Source organism: Mustela nigripes, chromosome 12, assembly GCF_022355385.1.
Source record: "Mustela nigripes isolate SB6536 chromosome 12, MUSNIG.SB6536, whole genome shotgun sequence".
Taxonomy (NCBI): domain Eukaryota; kingdom Metazoa; phylum Chordata; class Mammalia; order Carnivora; family Mustelidae; genus Mustela; species Mustela nigripes.
The window spans coordinates 57,300,461-57,323,948 of NC_081568.1; the positions used below are offsets into that span (position 1 = coordinate 57,300,461).

At 45.3% G+C, this 23,488-nt stretch overlaps 1 protein-coding gene across 1 annotated transcript in view; it reads left to right on the top strand.

The window, feature by feature from the left end:
* The window catches only part of TENM2 (teneurin transmembrane protein 2), a 479,009-nt gene that overhangs the window by 278,965 nt on the left and 176,556 nt on the right, over positions 1-23,488 (top strand). Inside the window, exon 8 of the mRNA XM_059416332.1 lies at positions 20,452-20,647. Within this exon, the coding sequence (XP_059272315.1) occupies positions 20,452-20,647 (196 nt within the window). The remainder of the gene's footprint in view (positions 1-20,451; positions 20,648-23,488) is intronic.

Consider the following 23,488-nt stretch of genomic DNA (forward strand, 5'->3'; position numbering starts at 1 on the left):
TTTGCAATTCCAACGTAATGACCTGAAAGGATCGAAGAATCAGTATAAAGGACTAGAGGAGGGCTGTGGGGCTCTTTGTCTGTTTTCTGTTTGTTTTGTTTTGTTTTGTTTTGTTTTGTTTTACCATACACCACCCAGGCTATAGGGACCAATATGTGAAGTGGTAATCAATAAATCATCCATCCATCCATCCATCCTTCCAGAAAAATATTCATTGGTCCAGACACTGATTATTCAGAGATGAGTTAACATAGCCCCCAACCAAGCAGAACTCCTGATACAAAAATTGCATCTGCTCTTCCAAGAGATTTTGCATCCAGAGAAAGAGAGGAGGTCAGGTGAGAGGAGTCCCTGTGTTATTTCTGTGACTTCTGGCCAGGCAGCAGGGTGCTGCTCTGGGAAGTTATGCAAATTGTGAGGTGGTGTCCTTGACCTTCAAGCTCCACTGATTCTACGACAGTACAATGAAGGACTTGCAGTGGTGAAATCTGCTTATTGGCCTTATTCAAGGAAATATGAACATGCCTCTGGGCACAACTGAGAATAACTTTTCTCTCAGCTGGTTGGATGCAAGAAGCTTTGCTGGAGAAAAATGCTTTTTCCCGACACTCTTCCAAAGCACTGCTAACCCCCTTCCCTTGCATGCTCTGAACAACCAGTATCATGGAAAAGCAAATGATCATGGCAAGTCAAGTAGGTAACTCCCTGTAACTGAGTGATAGTGGACAGCAGCAGAAACATACTCTACCCAGTTTCCCTGCTGTTCTGACATTGCAGGACTCAAACCCTCAATGACAATGTCTTTTCTTCTTTTGTGGCTACACCACACTGTCCATCTCCTGCCAGGCTAGTGATTGTTCTAGCGGTCGTCCTCTCAAAATAGCTCCACTCCAGGGACAGCCTCATCACAGTTCAAGGGAAGGGAAATGAATAGGCATGGGCTGATGTACGCTGAGGGTTTCAGTCCAGCTGCCAATTTGGGAGTTTAGCGTGCACTAGAGGGTCAAGTAAGCGAGACACTGTGCAGATGCTTAGAAATGGACAAGACAGGTACAATATAGGGGCGCTTCTTAAAAAAAGAAAAAGTGAAAAAACCGACTCCCTACACATTTTCACATTCAGTCACTGTCATTACATGCATTCATGTCCATTTGATGAGCTACATTTCCTCGAGGAGACGGTGCTTAGCTCCTTGCAGAGACAGGTGACTAACTCACATCTCGTACCGTTATAGAATTTCTCATTTCTATTGGCATATCCTATCAAGGAACATAAGTTCTACGGGATTGGCCGTCTAGCCAAGGTGACTCATTTGAGCTGGAAAGAGAGCAAGAGAAAGAGACAGGAAGGGGAATGGTTATGAAATTCTATTGGCTGTGTTGCATGAAATAGCTATGCTTAAATTTTATGGAGTATCATGCTTTGACCAAGAGCCTACAAGTTTTAGTATCCTTGTCCAAGGATATTAAATACAGAGGAGAATCCTTTCTTACCTGCTTAAATTTTTCAAGAATCAGAGTGAGTCCCAGTAGACTTTTTGAATGTAGTTTTTTATAGCAATACAGAGGCAACGGGGCATGGGGGAGAAAGTACGGCAATTGTAGGATGGAGGCCCTGCTGCATATTAACCAGGAGACCTCAGACTTAGCCCTTAACATCTTTTAGCCTCAGTTTGTCTACCTGTGTTACCAGGCTCGCAATGCTGCTGTAATCGCGCTAATACATCAAATGTAGAATGGGAAAACACTTTGTCCACTAAAGCACAATATAAAGATAGCATATACAAGTGTTTCATGGTACTAAGAAATTCCGTGTGGTCCTAGCAAATACTGTATATAGATGAGCAATTATGTAAATATAGCTTCTTAAAGTAAAATTAATTTTCTACTGTGTTTGCCTTCTTATGGAAGAACAAATTGTATTTTCATTGTAGAAAAAAATTTCAAGACAGAGAAACCAAAGGAAGCAAAAACTGCCACAATTTTAACCCCTTTTGGTAAATGTTTACATGTATTTTTGCTTTAATAAAATCTATCAGTTTGCAGGGGTGGGTGGACTAAGAATCTAAGTGGCTTAAAATAACAAAACCTATTTCTCATTTACCAGGGGTGATTTTGCCCCCAGCACAGATGCTTTTAGCAATGTTCGGGAATATTTTTGCTTTTCACATGGGGACAGAATTGCTTCTAGTGACTAGTGGGTCAAGCCTAGGGACCCTGCTAAACATGCATAGGACAGCTTCCACGACAGAGAATTACCCCTCCCAGAATGTCAATAGTGCTGAAATTGGGAAACCCCGCTTCACACGTTCGCATCGATTGAAGAAGATTGGTGCATTGTCAGCCTCGTTCAAGGACACAGACCTATGGGGCCTTCCCTGTCAGGCAGATACTCATTCCCTGTAGCAAGGGAAGGAGAAGATGGTGAATTCTGGACCAACCCCTGAATACTTCTGCTTGGAAGTGACGCATGTCTTTTAAGCCCTTGTCCGACGGACCAAAGCAAGTCCTATCCTAACTTCAGTGGAGCAGGAAATACAATCTTCTGTTGACCCTGAGATGTGGAGCACCAGATAAATCAACGAGAAGCCCTACTGACTTCACGATAAAATGTTGAGATACCTGTCCTTGTGGCTAGTATTTGTGTACACCCTTAATTCTTTCCTGAAAGTCAACCCTTGAGGACTTAGTATGAATTACCAAATTGTCCCTCTGGAAGCTTCCACCACTTAACGCACCCTACGTTCCTAACTACCAGCCCAGGGCATAAGTGCCCATTTTATTTACCTGAATCCTTACACTGAGTGTTTTCCTTGTTTCTTCTTTGTCTACTTGAAAGGTAGTTAATATTTATATAGGCTTTTAAATGCAGCATTTTGACACCCTGTATGGCCTTTTTTAAGACCTAGAAAAAAACAGAACAAAGCCAATATAAGCCAATCTCAGCCACGCAGTTCGAATTCTTAGCAAGGGTGGTGTGTGAGGAAGCCTAGTGCATCTTGCCACGTATTTGAAATCGGACAGACTGGATCAGATTTGCTCAACCCCCTTTCTAGAAAGGAAACCAATCAGACTTGAATAATAATAATAATCTGACCTGGCTATGGTGCCAGGCATCAAAGGAAATTTCAGTGACTTGCTGCTGCAAGTCAGGGTCTTGGGGGGTTAAGGCGGTGAGCAAGCGCGCTTGACAGTTCATCACCGATTGCTACTGATATGTCAAGCCAAGTAAAATCCTTTGTGAGAACCAGTCAATAATCAGCAAATGAGGTACATGATTAACCTGAGACAACAAGATGCTCTTACCGCTTGGGAGCCCTGCTGAGACTCACCTTCTCCACAGTCCTGTTTAGCAAATATTAAAAATGCCTATTTCATCACTCAGACTGATGGAGCCGTGAGCCCAGTGACTTCCAGAGACAACTGAGGAGCAGAGGGTGGGCTCGCAGCCCCCGTGGGGTTCTTAGAGGGAGATGCTAGGGATTGTATGGCAGTAAGATGAAGCAGACGCCGAAGACCCCCTGGGCTTTACATTGAGATGTGACTGTGGGATGGGAGCAAAACCAGCCACCAGACACATTAAACAATAGAGAACTGCATAAAAGACCACGAACTGCTCCAGGATCATAGGAAATCCTCGCGAGTCCGGGAGGTGGAGCGTGGGTGGACCAAGATAAAATGAGCTGAGCACACGTTCCTATTTGTCTTCATCAGCTGAATTCCCCTAAATGACATTTTTTAAAGCACATTTATAGATGGTGATTAGTGATGTTAGCTTTTGCCCCCTCGGGCTTACCCCTTTCTGATTCAGAGCCTTCTTTGAAAATGAACTCTCACTTTTCTTTGTCCCCTTCTCTCTCGCCCAAGTACGTAAATGGCACACTGTTGCAGTCCTAGTTGGGACTGGCCAGATCCCTGGGACACGGGGACCCTGAGTGCTCTGAGCACCTTGCTTCACCCCCCATGCTGCCATCTCCACGCCCTCATGGTGCCCACTGACCAGTCAGATGGACTCATCCCAGACTCCCCCCATTCTGGGGCAGCCGTACGCTTCACTCAGAGGGCATTCCAGGGTACGACTGTCGGCTTGCATTCCGCGTCACATAGCGATTTATCTGCCTTTCGGAGGGAGGCATATTTTTACAGGCATGTTTTTCAGACCATTCCTTTCCCAAAGAATTTGAAGTATGGAGAAAGATTTTGTGAAACCAAGAGAGATTTGGTTTCTTCCGTATGGTGCTGAAAGTGCTTTTGGAAGGGTCTTCCTCAGGAGGCCCCTTGTGATTATCTGATGCATCCTAACCAGAACTGAAACTGCCACTTGGGGGAGCAGACACCCCCCTGGGCAGGCACCAAGCAGAGCTTGGAGAAATCTCCAGGGATGTTTGAGATTTTACAAGAGAGCTGGCACTGGTGGGAGGTGGGGAAACAGGGGAGGCCACTGCAGTTGTTTTTCAGGAAGGGTCATGTTTGAGAACATGGAACTCAGGAAGAAAGACGGAAACTGGGAAGGCAGGGATGAATAACAGAGGACAGCCCCATGTCACGTTTTTAGACCGAATAGACTCTCAGAGGCGCTGTAATTTAGGAGTTGGCAAATTTTCTAGGCAAAGTCCTTTATCTTCAAGTGAGATCTTATGTAGAACGCCATAAATAAAATGCATAAAAGCAATGATTTTATTAGCATAAATGTAGTGTATAGTTCAAATCCATATTTATTATAACATTAATCTTGGTAAATGTATGTTTACTGTATGTGTAACTGAGAAAAAAACTATATATAGCTACGCAGATAGAGACACAGGGAGAGAGACTAAACTCATGATGGTGGTCACCTCTTGGAGTAGGTAAGAACAGGACTAAGAATTAGATTCAAAAGCACTTGCTTTTATCCATAATAAAATATTAACAGTAGAGCAAACTCCTTCCCCATCCCCAGCACACAAACACAGAGATTGGAAATAAATATGACAAAATGTTAGCATTTATTCATTTGAGTGGTTCGAATATGGGTATTTGCTACCATATTCTTCATACTTTTCTTAATTTTTATAATGTCTCTCTCTTTAAGAAAAGTGCATTTGTGACAAGCTTGAATCTATTTTGAGTAAAAGAAGCATTAGGAGGCTATAGATGGTGACTATAATCTTATATCACTTTCAAGATTCAATTTATTTATATACTTTGTTTTGTTTGCACCGTTTTAAGAAAAATCACAATGAATACACACACACGCACACACACACACACACACACACACACACACGTAGTTGCAAATCACAGCAGTATTTTCTTTAATCATTTCCCTTACCGGCTCTGACTACTCTTCAATTAAATTGATCCACAAGCTTGAAAGAGGAGCGATAGGAAATAATTGTTTCAAGACTAAATCACTTCAGATACCCAACAACTATTTCCATCCCTTGCCTTAAATACAGAAATAGAGAGGTTGCACCCTAATCTTAAAGTTAGCTTTGAAACTGTCTTCACTAAAATACACACACACACACACACACACACACACACACACACATGCACGTGTATAGATACATATAGATACAAATATAGATACAGACCTATGATACAGAGATATATAGATATACCTATACTCATATATAACCTGTATGAGACATCTTACATGTCCATTTGAAATTGCACTCCTGGTGTCACATTCTGGCACGAACTTGTATTTCTGCTCTATGTGGCATTTGGTGGAACAGGATCCTCCAGGACATTTGCTTATACAACTTTATCCGAGCAAACACACACCAAGGAAAACTGCTTGCAGATCGATAAGCTTCCTAATAAAAGAGAGTTACAGAAGTTCAAGTCCATGTTCAGAGATATCAAGAAAAATTGTATTCCAACCTCTTCACAGAAATTAATGGCTTTGAAAATGTTAATTGAAACCCCTTTCAAGTTAAGGATGTTTCATAGGGAAACAAAAGTTGTTATAAGACAAAAATATCCATTAATCATCTGATCACTTACAAAAATGTTCTCCTCTTGGAGCTCCCTCCCCATGTAGCACTACTTATGGTCATAAGAGTCAGCATTAGCTGGGAGCTCAACATGCCAGGACTGTTTCCCGTGAATTATTTTATCCTCACAATGATGCAGTGAGGTAGGCACTAGGAGGAGCGGCTCCATTTTACACGTGAAAGAATGGACACAGCATTCAGAGCAGCAAAGCTGGTCCGTCCGGGGCCGAGCAGTGAGACCCCTCTCTTTCCTCGTCGCTGGTCAGCACTCTTTTCCAGGAGCTGCCTGCACGCAGTGCAAGGTAAACCCCACCGCTGATGGACTGCAGTTACAGCTCTTGCACAGACCAGAATTTCATTAAATCAGTGACAGTGGTGCCCAAGATCTGCCTTCAAGTGCCAGAGGAAGTCTTGAGAAACAGGGCTCCTGCTGAGGTAATGCAAAGAAATATACAGCGGTAAGAAGTAACAACGAGGTGACGAAATCGGCCCTTCTGAGAGGAGGATTATAATAACATCAAGAGAGGTCCTAGGACATCTGACAGAGACGTCCAGTGTGTTTACAGAAGCATCCCTTTTGACTGTTCACCAGTCAAGCTCAAGTGATGCTGCATTGTTCTCAAGTGTTCCATCGATTTGGAGATGCACATAATGCTCGTCTTTGACATCCCGAGACCAGGATATGTTTTGCAATCGATGCAGCTGAGAGACAATGAAATGTTTGCCGTCGCATTTTTGTGTATGGATGAAAACTAAACGTGCATTCGAACAATTAGACTGTAGTTCCTAATATAACCTGAATTTTCCTAAGTCTGAGATGAAAATAATTTGTTCTTAATTAGAGCTTCATTCTTCAAGATAAAGTCCTACCTCTGTTCCCATTTGTTAAGGGCATTCATTTTAAGTGGCCTTTTATTAAGTCCAAATATGCTCAGATTATTGATCCTATTGTAGATATCGAGTCAGTTTGGGGATTTAAATATAATTTTCAAAATATGTAAATAAACAGATAAAAATAAAGCTTCAGTAAACATTCTGCAGAATGCCGATGCCGCTGTTCCCAACACAAATAAGCATGGGCAGAAATGTATGGACCAGTCCAGACTGCCTGGTCTTGAACTTCAACCTCTAGTACTCCGAAGCTGCGTGGTCTTGGCCAAGTCATTCAGCCTCTCTGTGCCTCCATTTCCTCATCTATAAAATGGAGACAGTAATACCACACATTCGTAGCACTGCTGTGAGGTTTAAATGAGGTAATCTTTATTAGGCACTTGGAACTGTGCCAGTACATACAAATTTAAAAAAAAAAAAAAAGAAAAAAGGAATGATAGAAGCTACTGTACCATGTTTTTCTAAAGCATCTATAACACAAGCTCCCAAACAAACAATACAAATTTCAATTTTTTTAAATGATAACCTTTATTCGTGTTTTTCTCATTATAAAAACAATATATGTTGATGCTAGGAAACATCAAAAACATTTTTAGTGTGTTTTCCCAACAGTTTTCTGTTCACATGTAGCAATCGTTTTTACAAGTATAGGATTATACCATACATGCAATTTCTACCCTGATTCTTTACATAAATATAGGTAGGGAACATCTTTCTATATCTGAATATTCTTCCGTAAACTCATCGCAAATGCTTCATAAATAGTCCATTCTAAAGATTAAAAATTTTTGGAACCAATCTCCCTTTTTCAGCATTATAATCCTACTATAGAAAACATCTTTGCAGGTTTATGTTCATGTATTTTTTTAATAATTTCCTTATGATGAATTCTTAAGAGTGGAATTGCTAGCACAAAGGATTTATAGTATGTCAAGCTTTTATAACAATAATAATAGGCATAAGAATAGCTGACAGTGATTGCTTACCATGAGCCCGGCCCGACTCCTAATGGCCCTCAGAGGTAGGTGCCTTTATTATCGCTCGCGTAGGGATTAGAGAATGGAGATTCAGAGGGCCAAAGTAACTTGCCCAAGGTCACGCTGCTGCTGCCTGGGAATACTGAGACCATGCCCTGAGAGAAGCTGCCTGGTGCCTGGAATTCTGTTCCTCTTCGGTGCTTAAGAAGCCATTTTGTGACTGGACACATTCCCAGTTCTCTCCTTCTCTTCAAGGATTTGATTCATTTTCACAACCAACCCACATAAGACCCTCCTATTGATCTTGGGAGGGCGGGGAGCCAAATGTGACATTTTTGACAAGCCGTTGGCTAAAGACCATTAGATGGGGATGTGTGGTAAATAAGAACTCACCTCAGCAAGGCACTGAGAAGTAAAACCTCCATTTTCCTGGCCTTGTGGGAGAGGTTTTGCACCTACCGGAATAGCCTTGAGGTATTCATCAATTTCACTGAACTTGACCTCTGCGCTGTGGCTCACTTGGTCTTCAGAGCAATACCTCCTACCTACCCCTCTCCAGGGTTGGATCGAAAGACAGCATGATCAGGGCATGAGCTTGTGGGAAGACAAAGTATGAAATCAATCCATCCATGCATTCAACAAATGTTCATTGAATGCCTATAGTGGGGACACAGAGATGAAAAGCATTGGCCCTACTTTAAGGAGATGGAGACCTGACATGTTGAGTGACAATGGCAGCATGATATAGGGAGGGCTGTGAGATGTGCAACCGGGCGCACATTCCAGAGTGTCAATTCTGAATTGGCCTGCTCTGGGCCAATTGAATTTTATTGAATCTTGAATCTTATCTCTGCTCTGTAGTAGCTGAATGTTTATAGCCAAGTCTCTCTAGATTCAGTTTCACCATCCATGAAGTGAGGTCTATACATCATCAGGTTGTTGTGAGTATAAATGAGATAATGCCTAGCAAATAGTGAGCACCCTACGGAGATCCATCAGTCAGTCGGTCTGACGGCTACAACCCTTACAGCTCACTCACAGGTACCTGAGCAACCCTCGGTGTCTGCAGGGAGAATGGTAAGGTCCGGCAGAAACCAGCGCAGGCATGCAAACTAAGTTTTAGCTGGTCCTCCTCCAGCCCTTAAGCAAGACTACAAAGATCAGGGTCTTCCAATGTGGCCAAGTGATTCCTGTCCCCCTCTCAATCGTTCTGTAAATATGTGAGGTGGCAGGGGGTCAGGGTACCTCTCCTGGGGCACAATGCACTTTGCATCCAGCCATGTCCAGTCCAAGCACAGCTCCCCGTGGGATGGGAGAGGGTGGACGGCAGGCCTCCTGCTAGCACTCCTCTCTTGCATGTTTCCTGAACCAATGCTGTATAGCATTTACGGACTTTGTGCTTGCTCCTTGTGTGATAACTAATTAAACGTTAGCTATGACGATTATTAAAGAGTTGGGTACAGGAGGTTTAAGAGCATAAAAATAGGCCACCAGATATAACCCTTGTGGGATTTGAGGAGAGCTTCCCGGAGGAGATGCTAGACAAACAGATAAAGGAAGAGGAAAGGGAATGGAAGATCTTTCCAAGCAAAAGACAGGGAAGATATCCCTTATTGTGTGCGCTGTGTTGAAGCTTCCCATGATGATTGTTCCCTTTTTAAAAGCTGCGCTTTTCTTTAACCATTGCTTGCCAACAAGGATATAGCATTTCCTCCCTGTACTGGCTCTTACAAGACCAGGAGTGATGGAGGAGGATGACCCCTCTGGCGGTTTTGAGGCTTGGCCCTGCGTGGAGTGGTTGCATGCTTACAGCCATGTACACAGCCCAGCCAGGAATGCGTGTTAAATCAAAGGAAGAAGTGGCCCCATACCACGAGGCTCAGAGTCACTCTTATGAGAGGGAATGGGTACTGAGAGAAGGTCTTGGAAAGAGGAGATCAGGACTTCAAGTTTTCAACTGTTTCTCCCTGTTCTCAAAAATTTCATATGAAAGGCTTAACAGTCTCCCAGGGAGATCCTGTCTTCCAATAGAGTCATCATTCTGCCAACAGCAGGCCATAATATTGGATTCCACCAACATTAGCTGAGCACCTACTATGTGTCATGTCTCAAGGAACTGCAGCAATGGACAAGGCAGAGCTGGTCCTGCCCTGTGGGGCTGGTGGACCATGGCATTAAGACCCCTCCAAGAGGGGCGCCTGGGTGGCTCAGTGGGTGAAGGCCTCTGCCTTCGGCTCAGGTCATGATCCCAAGGTCCTGGGATTGAGCCCTGCGTCAGGCTCTCTGCTCAGCGGGGAGCCTGCTTCCTCCTCTCTCTCTGCCTGCCTCTCTACCTACTTGTGATCTCTGTCTGTCAAATAAATAAATAAAATATATTTAAAAAAAAAAAGACCCCTCCAAGAAATCCCAGGGAGCTCCAGCCACCAGAGAGCACATTGTCTCTGCCCTGCCCTTGCCTCATTGTTTAGGGATTTTCCCTGTTTCCCTTGGCAACCTACTCTGGAAGAGCTACATGGGAGGCCTGCTGAGATGCTCATCATATCTCTTTAGGTAATTAATCCATTTATATTCATTTTTATCCTCCCCCCACCCCACCCCCTCATGTCAACCCCACCCCACCTCCTCCACCCTCCCCACCTCCAGCACAATACCAGAGACATTCAAAAAATCCTCATTTGAAACCTGAAAACCACCATTTTAGGCTTGATACATAGGGGAAAGGAGAATTGGCAAAACACTTAATCTGCTTATCTTCAGCCAGCAAACCACCAAAAACACTGCCAAGCCAAGAGGGCCCTCGTGGGAACCAGGCATGGTGAACACACCAAGAGAAGTTCTCTTCTTATTACAAAGAAAGCTCTAGTCTCAACTTTTATAACTGTCAGAGCACTCATTCTCTGCTCTTCCACCAGCCTCCCATCATGCTAAAAGGGAAATCTGAAGTTGTTCTGAAATGTGCGCCCTGGAAGGGCAAAGACTGTAGGGTTACCTGCTGGCAACACAGCAGTGCTTGTCCGTCATAGGTGCTCGGTACATGTCTGATGGCAATTCAGTCACCAAACCTCTGCCCGCTGGCCAGCCAGCCATCTCCCCCTCACTCCCTCCACTCCCCTGCTCTGTCCCTCCTGCTTTCTCCTCAGTTGTCCCAGTCACCTCTCAGAGCATTTGCATTGGCCATTCTCTCCTTCTGGAATGTTTCTCCACCAGGTAATCCTATGGCTCCTTCCTTGCTTTTGCCAGGCCTCTGCCCACACACCATGCCCTCAGTCCTTTCCCAACAAGGGAGTTCAAAAGTGGACACTCCTTTATACTTTATCACAGACCCTGCTTTCTTGATCTCACATCAGTTTAGGTGTAATTTAAAAGCCACCCAAGATACACATTTTAAGTGTACAGTTTGATTCTTACACGGTGAAAACCTTATCTGTGTGAGTAAGCCCCACCAGAGTCGTGATCTAGAACACTACCACCTCTCAGAAGCCCCCTGTGCCCCATGCCTACCTCCTCTGAGCCCACCACTGATCTGCTTTCTTTCTGTAGAGATGAAATTTGTCTTCTCTAGAGTTTCACGAACAGGGAACCCTATGCTCTTTGGTTTCTGACCTCTCACTCAGCCTAATATCTGTGAGATTCACCCACATTGTGGTATCAGCGGCTCATTCCTTTTGTTGCTGAGTAGATTTCTAATTGTATGGATAGACTGTAATTTGTTTGTCCATTACTTGTTGATGGGCATTTGGATTGTATTTGATTTGCTTTCTGTTTTGTTCAAAGCTCTCATCAGTCCCTGACATTCTTTTCCCCCATGGCAATGTCATCCCCTGGAGAGCTGGAACCTTGTCCACAGGACTCACTGTTGGAGCCCCAGTGTCCAGAGCAGGGCCAGGCGCATAGGCAGTGCTCAGTGTCTATTGAATGCACAGGTATTTTTACATTCATTTCCCTTTGTAACATAAGGCCTGGGCAAGGCACAAGTTTGTGAGCTATGCTTCAGATCTCTTCTGTGAACCCCAGTCTAGAGATCTTTAGGCCTTCCAGGTGAAACCAGATGTTAGCCCAGCCATGCCTGGCTAAGTGTGTCTGCACCCTGTGAACCCGCCTATGACTCTGAATTCCTGTGGCTTATTCCTCACTTGCCTGCCCTGTGACATCCAAGAATGGTGTTCACTGTCCTCGCTGGTTTCCATAAGAAATTTGGCCACATCTCCCCTTCATTTTCTTCTTTCCTTGGATTTGGGTGTATAAGGAGGGAGTCACAGGAAGAGGCTGCCCTGTGGCCTGGGGAGTCCCCAACACCTTATTGTTCTACCCTCCTTTCCCTATCCTCCCTCTAGCTCCATTTCTCATACCCAACCAAATTCTTCCTTTGTCTCTTGAGGATATTGTCGCCCACACCCTTGTTCCTTGGTTTCTTACTTTCTACACTGAACAGTTTGTTAAAGGGCTGTTTCCCCCAAAGAGATTAGTAAAATTGTTCCATCTCGTTACACATGGGCAGGTACCTTGTAACCCATAGACACCCTAATTTTTGTCTTAGCACAGCAACTTCATGAGACGAAACAGATGCTGTGGGCCAAAGACATGGGACTCAAATATTGAAACAAGTTGTTTATGCCTTTCTGTTGACACCCCTACTTCTTCTGCTAGAGGCTCTGCAGTCTTCTTTGGGAGCCCATTGTGTCATCAAAGGTCTTCCTGCCCTTGACCCATAGTACACTTTCTTCATCCCAGGGAACAGGAGAATAATGCCTTGCGCTCCCTCCAGACGAGCGAGGCTGGTCAACACCAGGTACCGGCCACCTCCCTGCCACACTGGGCAACCTGTAACACAGTGGGGGTAACGGAATGCTCTCTGAAGCTGACTCCCCACATGTAGCTCTCAGCTTTACCACTTACCAATCCCGAGCCAGTAAAGTAACCTCCCTGTGCCTCAGTTTCTGCATATGCAAATTGGGGCAAGAAGTCCTATTCAGTAGGACTGTTGGAAGCACTCAATAAGGTGGTACATGTGAATCTCCTAGAACAGTGCCCGGCCTCACTGAATGTGCCCTCATGATGTCATCTGGACAGTTAGCAAACAAAAATACTGCAAAACGGCAGTGTTGACTAAAATTTCCTAAAATCTTTCCTGCAGAGTTTACAGCTTCTCAGGGGTCCTGTCACCAAAACCCCACCATGTTGGTATAGACTTTACTCTAGTACCATTTCCCTTGAGCTGAAATGTTTTCATTCTGTCAGTCAAGACCTCTACTGAGCCCTAGCTGTATACCAGGCACTGGATCTGTGTTGAGTGAAACAGACAAGTCTCCCACTCTGCAGAGGCTTGTGTCCAAGAAGAAAGAGATGGACTACCAATCAAAAGATAATAAATTGTGCTGGTTTTAGAGAGGGATGCGTCTTTGCTGAGGAGAGAGACAAGCCGTGGTCGAGGCATTTGAATCGGGAATCAGGGATGTCCACTCTGAACTGGCCGTGCTTAGGCAGAGGCAGGATTGACAGGCAGCAGGCAGGTGTGAGATCAGGAGGAAGAGAAGGCCAGGCAGAGAGGCTACCTCGTGCCTGACCCCTGAGGCTGGGATGAGTTTGACAAGTGTCAGGAACAGAGAAGAATGGGGTGGCCCAAATACAAGAACAGAGAAGTTTGGAGGCGGCAAAGGGAGTTTTTAGACCAGGGAGGGCCAACAGCTAGCAAAGCCATCCCCATCTTCCTGGCACCCTTTTCCATCTACTCCAGTGGGACACCGCCCTGTCCTTAGGTGTCCAGCCTGGTTCTAAGTCTGGCCCTAGCATCCCTGGGCTCTGCCTTCCTTCCCTTTCTCTGCTCAGCAGCATCCTTAGGAGACTCACACAGCAGGCCAGCCATGGGATCTGCCTGCAGAGGCAGCCGGGTTCTTAGGAAATTTGAAGCTACCTCCCATAGTCGTTAAGACTCACACAAATCCAAGTTCAAGTCTGTGCTTGGCCACCAACTACTGTCAAGGGCCCTGGGTACATTACTTTACTTCTGTCATAGCCATTACTCTCTCCTGAGAAATGGGGATGCAAATCGGGTTTCTGGGAGGATGGAAAGAGATAACATATGTTAGCACTTGCCCTCATGCCTCGCACATAACAAGTGCCCAGAAAAATAATAGACGCTCCGTATTTTTGATGATGACTTTTCCCGCTGCTGTGCAGGAGGAGGTGGAATGGAAGAGTCGGGGATTCCATCCTTGCAAGTGTGTCCTACCCACCCCCTTCCTTATTTTTCGGAACTGAGCTTGGGTCCTCTCTGTCTTCCGTCTGCTCAGTCCTTACGGTGGGGTCTTGCAAAACGCCTTGTTGTGATCTATAGATCCAGGTGCCGTGTCCTGTCCAGAACCTAGGGGCCCGTTCTCCTAGCTAGTGGACAAGCAGTCCCAGCAGTGCACGCGGCTGGGCCTAGCGGCCTCTCGTTCAGTGACTCGAACGCTCTACGTCGGACCCGAGCTGGCATCCCGAGCAGCGCAGGCAGGCCGCCCGAAGGGAAGCCAGCCCCCGCTGGAGCACGGCCCTGCTGCTCTCATCCTTGCACAACCCCCCCTTAGCAGTCAGCCTCTTTGAAGGAGAGAAAAGAAAGTGTGCTGAGCTTTAATGAGGAGTCGGCCGGGCTCCCTTTGCCACAAGCCTGGCTGGAGGCAGAAGATGAACAGGCCCCCGTGAGTGCCCCGCTGGTGCTAGTCGTCCCTGGATGTGACCCGAGACCCTGTGGTAATGTGGCTTCAAGCAGCCCTCGCTCACATGTGCTGCTCCCCTGCTGAGTACGCCTTGCCGTGGGAGGTAGAATCCACATCTGAGCTGGGACCAGGGATGCCGCCAGCACGGGGCACGGGAGCAGCAGGCCGTCCCTGGGAAATGTCACCATTTATTGTTTTTCCCGTCCACATCGACCCTCAGCAAGCAGAAGTTCCAAATGGCGATTAAGTTATTTCCCCCCTTCTCAGGGTCGTGGACCCTGTAATAACATCTTTCTGAAGGGCAATGAGTCTGTCTTTAACCTTGCCCTCCTTGGCAGGTGTGTATCGGGGTGGCTTCCAGAAGCATCTGTTGGCGGTATACTGCATGCCCGTGAATGCTCTCCCTTCTGGGGGAGTGGCAGACCCGGCTCGATGGTCCAGGCTCCTTTGCTCTTTCCTGCAGCTCCTCCTGCAAACCCACTAAGTTATCTTAATTACCATTCCTCCTTGGTCTCTGCCAAGAAGTGGGGTAGATTTATAATTGGATCGGTCAAATATTTGCTGTGGTTTATTTTTTTTGCCTCTCAAGTGCTCGTAAAAGTTGCATTTTCCTGCCGCATTCAGTATGACTGATGACTCAAAGGCACGGTCCTCGTGTTGTGTGCCAACACAGGTTATTTTTCAAAGGCCAAGGAAAAAGAGAGAACTGGGAGTGGGGGGGTGTTTATTTTGGGTTCTTGCACTCTCACTTTCTGGGTGGCTTTATTGCCGAGTCAAGAGAGACGAGCTGCCTTGAGAAACAGACTTCCTCCCGTAGCCAGCCCGTGCACACATCCGTCTCCTGCTGGGATTTGGTCATGAGCCCCCTTCTCTCTTCCAGGGCTTCGGCAGATCTCTTAGATAGAATATGCTATGGAGCAACCTCTCAGTCATCCAAGCCCAGCACTATCTCCTGAGCATCCCTGTATCCAGGATTGAGCGTGATGCGGTCTGGGAACAGAGGAGACAGATGTCCCTGGTACTAAGCCTGAGTTATCCATCCCCAGTGCTGGGACATGAAAAAGAAACTCTGGCCAGGGCCTGTGCCATTGGAAAATGGCCTCCTTCTAGAGTCAGCCAGGCTGCCAAGGAAGCTGGCCAGACTGCAGTCTAGGAATCCGAGAGAGCAGGCGCTCTTCTGGACCAGATGGCCTCCCTGCAACCAGGCTTCTTCCTGAGCTCCCACACTCGTGCCCTAGCAGGCCATGTCTGCAGTTGGCTGCACTGATCTACCTTGTGTTTCTAGCCTCCAACCCCTCCCAAGGTTATAGCAGCCCTCAGTGGTGCTCCATGACGCTGCTTATCACCTGTTCCTCTGCAAGTCGGGGAACATATAATCCAGACCGGAGCACTTTCTGGAGTGAAAGGAGGAACAAGAGGTGTCAAGTAGGACACCTCTGGGCAAACAGGGGTAAACAGACACCCCACATATAATAGGCTGTGGCTTGACGCCTTGGCAAGTATGCTGAAACCGTCCATGCTCTCGGCAAGTGAACTAGGAAGTAAGAGAAGCATAACATCCAGAGATCTCTGAGGGCTATGCTGAAGTAACAAGGAAGTCTCAACATTTCAGTGCTTCCATTTAAGAAATGTTCACTGCTTGCTTGTGTCAATTTCAGCCTTCCTGCAAGGGCTCATGCTAGGAACCAGGCCATTCCTGTCTTGTGGCTCTCCCATTGTGGGCTTGATGGCTGTTTTGGCACCTTCCAGAGGCAGAGAGGGATGGAGAGAGAGCAATAGGAGGTTATACCAGATATTCTACGGCAGGATCTAGAAGAAGGAGCCCATCCCACTACTTAAGTTCCACTGACTGAACACTACGACGTGCTCCCACCTGGCAGCAAGGAGCCTGGAAAAGAGTGAGACCCTGATATGGACAAGGGTCAGCCATCACTCCCACAGAGGACACTAAGAAACAGTATCAAAGTGGGAAGGGAAGACAAAAGAAGGAACAGGGGAAGAAAGCAGGCATTGTACAGCATCCCACTGAGAACTGGAAAGGTGATGTCATTACGGCCTTATAAAGTCACCTTTCAAATCTTAATATATGTGAATGTGCAAACACCCACAACGTCCCATCACAGCCATTCTGCACCGGCTGCTGCCTGATCAGCCTCCCAAACTGTAACGCTACCCCTTCCTCTTGCATGAAAGAAAGCACATTAGGGAGTGCAAGTGATTATTACTAAGAGACTAAACCTGGACCATATTCCAATTTTTTTTTCTTTCTGGTGGAATTTATTTATGAATTTAGTATTTTATTCATTTGATATTTAATATTTACTGACCAGACTCTGCTCGAGATAAATGAGGGATGGCAGGGAATTATCATAACGGTAGCTCACACCTTGAGGCTTGTTCACTGCACACAAAGTGCGATTCTAAGCACTGCACATGAATTTATTCACTCAACCCTTACAATAGTGTTTTGACAGAAATGTGATTATTGTCCCCATTTTAAGGATGAGGAGACTGAGGCACAGAGAACTTAAATAGCTATTGCAAGTGTGGCAAGAAGTAAGTGGCAGTGCTGGGATTCCAGCTCTGAAGTCTTTTTTTTCCCCCCCAAGCTTTTAATTTATTTGACAGTGAGTAAGAATAAGAGCACAGGAGTGGACAAGCAGGAGGAGGGCCAGAGGGAGAGGGAAAAGCAGGCTCCCTGCTCAGTGGGGAGTGGGATAGGAGGCTCATTCCAGGAACCTGGGATCATGACCTACACTGAAGGCAGATGCTTAACGAACTGAGCCACCCAGGGGCCCCAGCTCTGAAGTCCACTTAACCATTCTGCCAGGCAGGCAAAACCCCTGCCCCCCTGGAGTTTACATTCTTCTCATTAGACTGACAACACACATAAAAACAGATCATAGCAGTGTAGAGAGTGACGAGTGTTTTGAGAAAAGCAAAGCACGTTAAAGGGTAGAGGATTGAGGCGCATTGGACACTGCTGTTTCACACCGGCATGTCCCCATACCCTGTTTGACAGCCCCTGGCTTGCAGAGTCTTTCTTTAATGAAAACTGCCCTCCACTGCTGCTTTGGAGTGACTTGGAAGAGCCAGCGAAAATAGATGTTTTCTCTCTCCTCTGACAATACCTTTGCCCAGAGCCATTTGATTGGTTGTACAGTGAGCACTGCTGCTGGTTCTAAGTCATTTCTGTTCTTGGCCAGCAGGCCAGTTCAGCGAGAGATGACTGATGTCCAAATTAATAATGAGCAATGACCCCACACAAGTAATCACCTTCTCCCAACTTTTCTCATGGGGGTGATTTTCTGGACCCCAAATGAAGTATATTCTTCTCACCTAAGCACCGAGGAAGTTACGCTCATTCCTCTGGCTGACAGCAATTTGTAGACATGGGTCTGGGTAGCTGGACATTTACGAGGTTGCTAAGAAACAAATGCTTTGGTTACAAAGGTCTCCAAAAGCAGCTCTGGTTTGATGTATCACTGCGTATCATTTCTTTTATCCCATAAAGACACCCCTGACCAGTGGGATATGGGGTAGGGGAAAGCTAAAGAACAAATACTCGTTTTCTGAGAGATGAGGAAATTTCCACTTCCTAAGCAGCTGTCTGCCACCCCCGATGGAAAAACTGGAACCATGTACTTCTCTTCTCTGATCCTTATGATTAGCAAATAAGTAACTCATAGTCTGGAGGTACTTAGTAACTCATAGTCTGGAGTAACCTTCCAGGCACTGCCCGAAGCATTATGTCATGTCATCCTTAGAACATCTCCAAAAATTGAGTATTATTACCTAGTATGCAAACCAGGAGAAGGCTAAAAGTTGATTGACCCAACTTCAAACAATAGCAAGTAGCAGTCAGAATTCAAACCCACCTTTGCCTGATGGTAAAGCCTTTGTACTACGGATTACAGATTCTTTGTTTTCAATGATCACTTTTCAGATGGGAAAAACTGGCAATTCTGATCATGGGGAAGTCGCATTAATAGATTCCTGGAGTTTAATTCTATGAAGTTCATGAAAGAGGTTATAGTCAATGTCTGTAACCTATAAAATCCTTTTTATGGAGGGGGAAGTGGTGAGAGAGAGCTTAATCCCACAGTAGTGGTTTTTATCTGCTACAGACCTGTGCTTTGAATGTTCTCGGGAAGTCACAGTGCAACTGACTTTTCCATGCAGTGATTTTGAAAGAGTTCACAAGATTAGCCCATTTCTACAGGGGTCTTATCGATTTTCTTGTCGACAAGTAAGAGACATTGGTGTCCTCTGCCTCTTCCCTCATCCCCTCTGTCCAGCCCACGGTCAAGGGGTGGGCTTTCTTAAAAATATTCCTCCAAAGTTGTCTGCTCTCCTCACTGACTGTCCTGATCCAGACCCCCGTCGTGTCATACTTGAGCTTCTATAATCACTCCCCAACTGGTCTTCCTGGTTCTTTTCATGTTCCCCTCTGCTGTATCCTGTCTGCAAATGAATTCCTCAAAACAGTCCTTTCGTTGCGTCAGTCACTGTTCAGAGATCATCAGTGGCTCCCACTAACCCACCAGCAGATTTTGCCAATCTCTTGGGTCACACTGGCTTCCCCCATTCCCCTCATCTCGGTAGCCTTCATTGGCCACTCTGTCTCTCATTGATCCCTTCTAGTTAGAAGCCCACTTTCCACTGAAACAGAATTTCATATTTAATTGCTGGTTAATCTGAGAGATCTAGGTCTCAGTTTTTGCTTGGCTACGTAGTTGCCGTGTGACTTTTGACAAGTTGTTTGGCTACTCTGCCCCTCAGTTTTCTCATCTGCAAAATGAGATACAAAGAGTATTTATCTTTAGGGTTTTTGCAGGAGTAGAATGATATGAGGATGGCAGTGATGTTGATCGCTAGCTAACACATATTTTGTGTTTGCTCTGTGCCAGGCACTGTTTCAAGTATGATCTTATTTCTCACAACAACCTGTAACATACGTGCTATTATTTTTTTGTTGTTGTTTTGCAAATGGGGAAACTGAGGCACGGATAGGTAGAGCTAGTAAGTGAGAGATTCTCTCTCAGTCTAGCTGCACAGATCTCATCCTTTTTTTAAAATTAAAGCATAGTTGACATATAGTGTTACATTAGTTTCATATGTACAACATAGTAGACACAACCCTCATTCTCTTTTTTTAAGATTTTTATTTATTTATTGACAGAAAGTGAGAGAGAGAGGAAGAGGGAGAGAAAGGAAGACAGCAAGCTCAAATGGGGGAATGGCAGGCAGATGAGAAACAGGCTCCCTACTCAGCAAGGAACCCAATGTGGGGCTCGATTCCAGGACCTGAGATCATGACCTGAATCGAAGGCAGCTGCTTAACCAACTGAGCCACCCAGGCGCCCCCACAACCCTCATTCTTAACTAATCTGCTATGCCTCCTTCCCCTGGTAGATGATCAGTAACTGATAGCCGGTAACACAGGTCTATAATTCCTTATCTGAAACGCTTGCCAAGCCAGATGATTTTTGGAATCCAGAATTTTGGGACTTCCAAGAAAGTTACACTTGGCATATACTAGGTATTATATAACACCCCAGTGTAGATTGGAACAATAACCTCCCTCCCTCCCTCTGTTTCTCTGTCTCTCTCACACACACAAGAGAAAACACATAAGTTTTGGCTTTAAAGCTTTTTGGATTTCAAACAGCAGAAAAGGGATTGTGCCTATAGTAATAAAACTATTAGCAATAATGATAAGCATAATAAATGGTGGCTTACTGTTACAACTTTTCTGACTCTTCTTTTTTTTACTGGATGAGCTCACCGTAAAATGCGCTCAAAAGTATTTTTTAGCTAACTAATGGGGTGGGAAGGGAAGCTGCTAGTCATGGGACCAGGTCTGCCACCTCTTTCACACATGGGGTGCTCTCTCTTCTTACTCTAGTATGACTTCATGGAGCGTCTGGATGGGAAGGAGAAGTGGAGTGTGGTTGAGTCACCCAGGGAACGCCGGAGCATACAGACCCTGGTGCAGAATGAAGCCGTGTTTGTACAGTACCTGGACGTAGGCCTGTGGCACCTGGCCTTCTACAATGATGGCAAAGACAAAGAGATGGTTTCCTTCAACACTGTTGTCTTAGGTAGGTATGAGGTCTCTGAGTGATCATGCCACCAAGGGAAGAATGGAAACGTTCTAGGTTTTTCCACAGAAAATCATCTTCCAATGTAGTTTCTACCCTGTAGGAAACCAAACCAGAATCCTTTATTTAAGCCTCATGGTATTTTCCACCTAAAACTAGCCCAGATTTAAATAGGATCCAGTTGTGGTAAAGAGCTTGGGTCAGACAGGCTGGCTCAAGTCCTGGCCACACAACCTATGCAAATCAGTGGATTTTTGTAAGCTTCAGGTTCCTCACAGTAAAAAAGAACCAACTAGCACCCACCATATAAGGCTAATTGTTGGAATTAAATAATATACAGTATATAAAACTCTAAATATGCAGTAAAGCCAATAAATACAGACCATTCACATCAGCTCAGAATTTCTCTGAAAATCCAGAAAAGCTAAAAATCAAAAGTTTAAAAAAAGAAAAAAGACCCACATAAAAATAAATCAAGAAAAGGATATAGACATAAGGGAAAAAAATCATATCTTTGTTCCCAAGGAGGTAAATCTCAAAATGTTTTAATTAAACACTTGCCATTTTTGGCATGTTTTAGCCCTGTTTTTTATTAGCTATTAAAGGAGAAGCAATGCTTTTATTCAAAATTTCTTCTTATATGTGCATACAAACTCCTGAAAGGGCCATTAGTTTGAGAGGATTTTATGAAATTTTCTAAAGCAAACCTTAAGAATTTTACCAATCACATAAGCCACAGATACTTTCATTCAATTTATGTTGTCATTAGGTTTTTATCCTGATGAGGATAACAGATCCTGGGTAGAATGTCCGTGAGTTGGGGCAGCGTGTTAGACATACTTCACAGAAAAATCCACTGAGACTCAGAAAACTCGGTCCCTCCGAGTCCCAGGATGTGGACATGATAGGAATGGATGGGCTTCTGGGCCTCTGGGCATGTCATCCCCACAGGGTTGGGTCGTGGATCTCAAGGTTCACCGAAGGAGTAGTGTTACGAGGAGAGACCTGGTGAGAGAGGATCAGATCGCAACTCTTCTGTCCCACATCCTGACTGGGAAAGTCACTTACCCCCTGGAGCCTCAGCTTCCTCTGTGAAAAGGACCACATCCCTGACAGGAAGGATGATGTAACTTTACATCCGGAACACATCTGCCATGGCGTGGGTCGCCACCGAATGAGAGCAGATGGCTGTTTAGGAGCATATCGTGTACAGCTATTTTCCTATTGACTGGATCCTCAGAACTTCTTTACTGGTCTCAACGGATTTCTCTGAAGGGTTCCTCGATTCTTGAAAGAGGTAGGGAAGCCAAGTTAAAATTCAGGGCTCACTTTTTTTATCAGCAGCCACAACTTTCAAATGGTCTAAAATCAGGATTTGGTAGTGACCGTAGTGTTAAAGTTAACCCTCATTCCCTCTGCCAAGGAAAACTTGATCCTATCCGAACTGGCCAAATATACAAAGGCAGGGGTTTGGCACACTATAGCCCATGGGCTAAGTCTGGCCCTCTGCCTGTTTTTATAAATAAAGTTTTTCTGGAGCCCAGCCATGTTCATCTGCTGACATATCGTCTATGGCAGCTAAAACAACAGAGCTGAGTAGCTGCCATGGAGACAGCTTGGCCAGCAAATCCTAAATATTTACTTTCTGTCCCTTTACAGTGAAAGTTTCCCAACCCCTGCTCCCAACTAATGTCATAAACTTTGTATCATGGAAGCCACTGGAAAACATCTTCCATGGTTAGAGAATATTTCCAGAAGCAGATTATGGATCCACGGGGGAAAGAAAGCAAAAAGGATTAAAAATCAACTCACAGAAGGAAAAAAGAAAAAAACTGGTTTGAGATGTTGAGATTAAAAGCAGTCTTTAAGAACATGATGAGAAATGACATCCTTTTTGTCACCTTGTATTTAACTGAAAACTTCGCACATCCTTAAAGAGCCCACGCCATAAACAGCAGCTGGCTTAGTTGGAGTCTACAAGGACTCCGTGAGATGGAAAATGACACCAACGACAACCACCACCCTCCATACATTTATGCTGCACGGACCAGGGGCCAGCCTCTGGCTTAGGCCCTCTGTGGGGACGAGGCTGGCAAACTCACAGAGTGGTTACGTGAGGGAGGTACTCCCAGGGCTCCATTTTCTACTTGAGAAGCAAGACTGAGAGAAGTTAAGCAACTTGCCCAAGGTCACACGTGGTAATCAGGGGGGTGGAGTCGGCACCCAAACTCTCCAGAGAATTGTGCTTAACCACTGGATTGCTCTGGATTCCTGCCAAATAAATGCCTTTCCCCCTGCTCAACAAGTTTTCTGGGGGCCAGATTATCTAATAGTGGCTTCTGCCCTCCGTCTCCTCTATCCACATAGACACAGACGTTGCAGTAGGGAGATGCCCTTCCCCCAGGCCATTACCCTCGTTCAGAGATGGGAATAGCAATTCTCCCCAGAGGATCTCTCTCGTCTGGACTGTAACTCAAAGAGAAAGTCAAAGGTAATCGGCCTAATAATTGGGCAGACATCTTGATAGAGCAATGATAGTAATTGGCCTGAAATGCAGGGAAAAGAACAGTGTTTTATTTGGTTCAGAGGTTCTCCCACACATATCTATTATCAGAACGTTCTCCATCAAGAGCAGCCAGGAGCGCCAAAAGCCCCTGTGATGTGAAACAGAAGGGGAAATGTTAGACGGGTGTCAACCAGCGATCACGCTAAATATACCTTTGACTCAGGGAAGTCTTTTGATGTGTTTTGGAGAGAAGCAGCCTGCTTTCAGAAATGAGTTTCATCTCAGGGGACAACAGAGTGGCATACTTGAAGCACGGTGCGGGTGTCGTGGAGGCC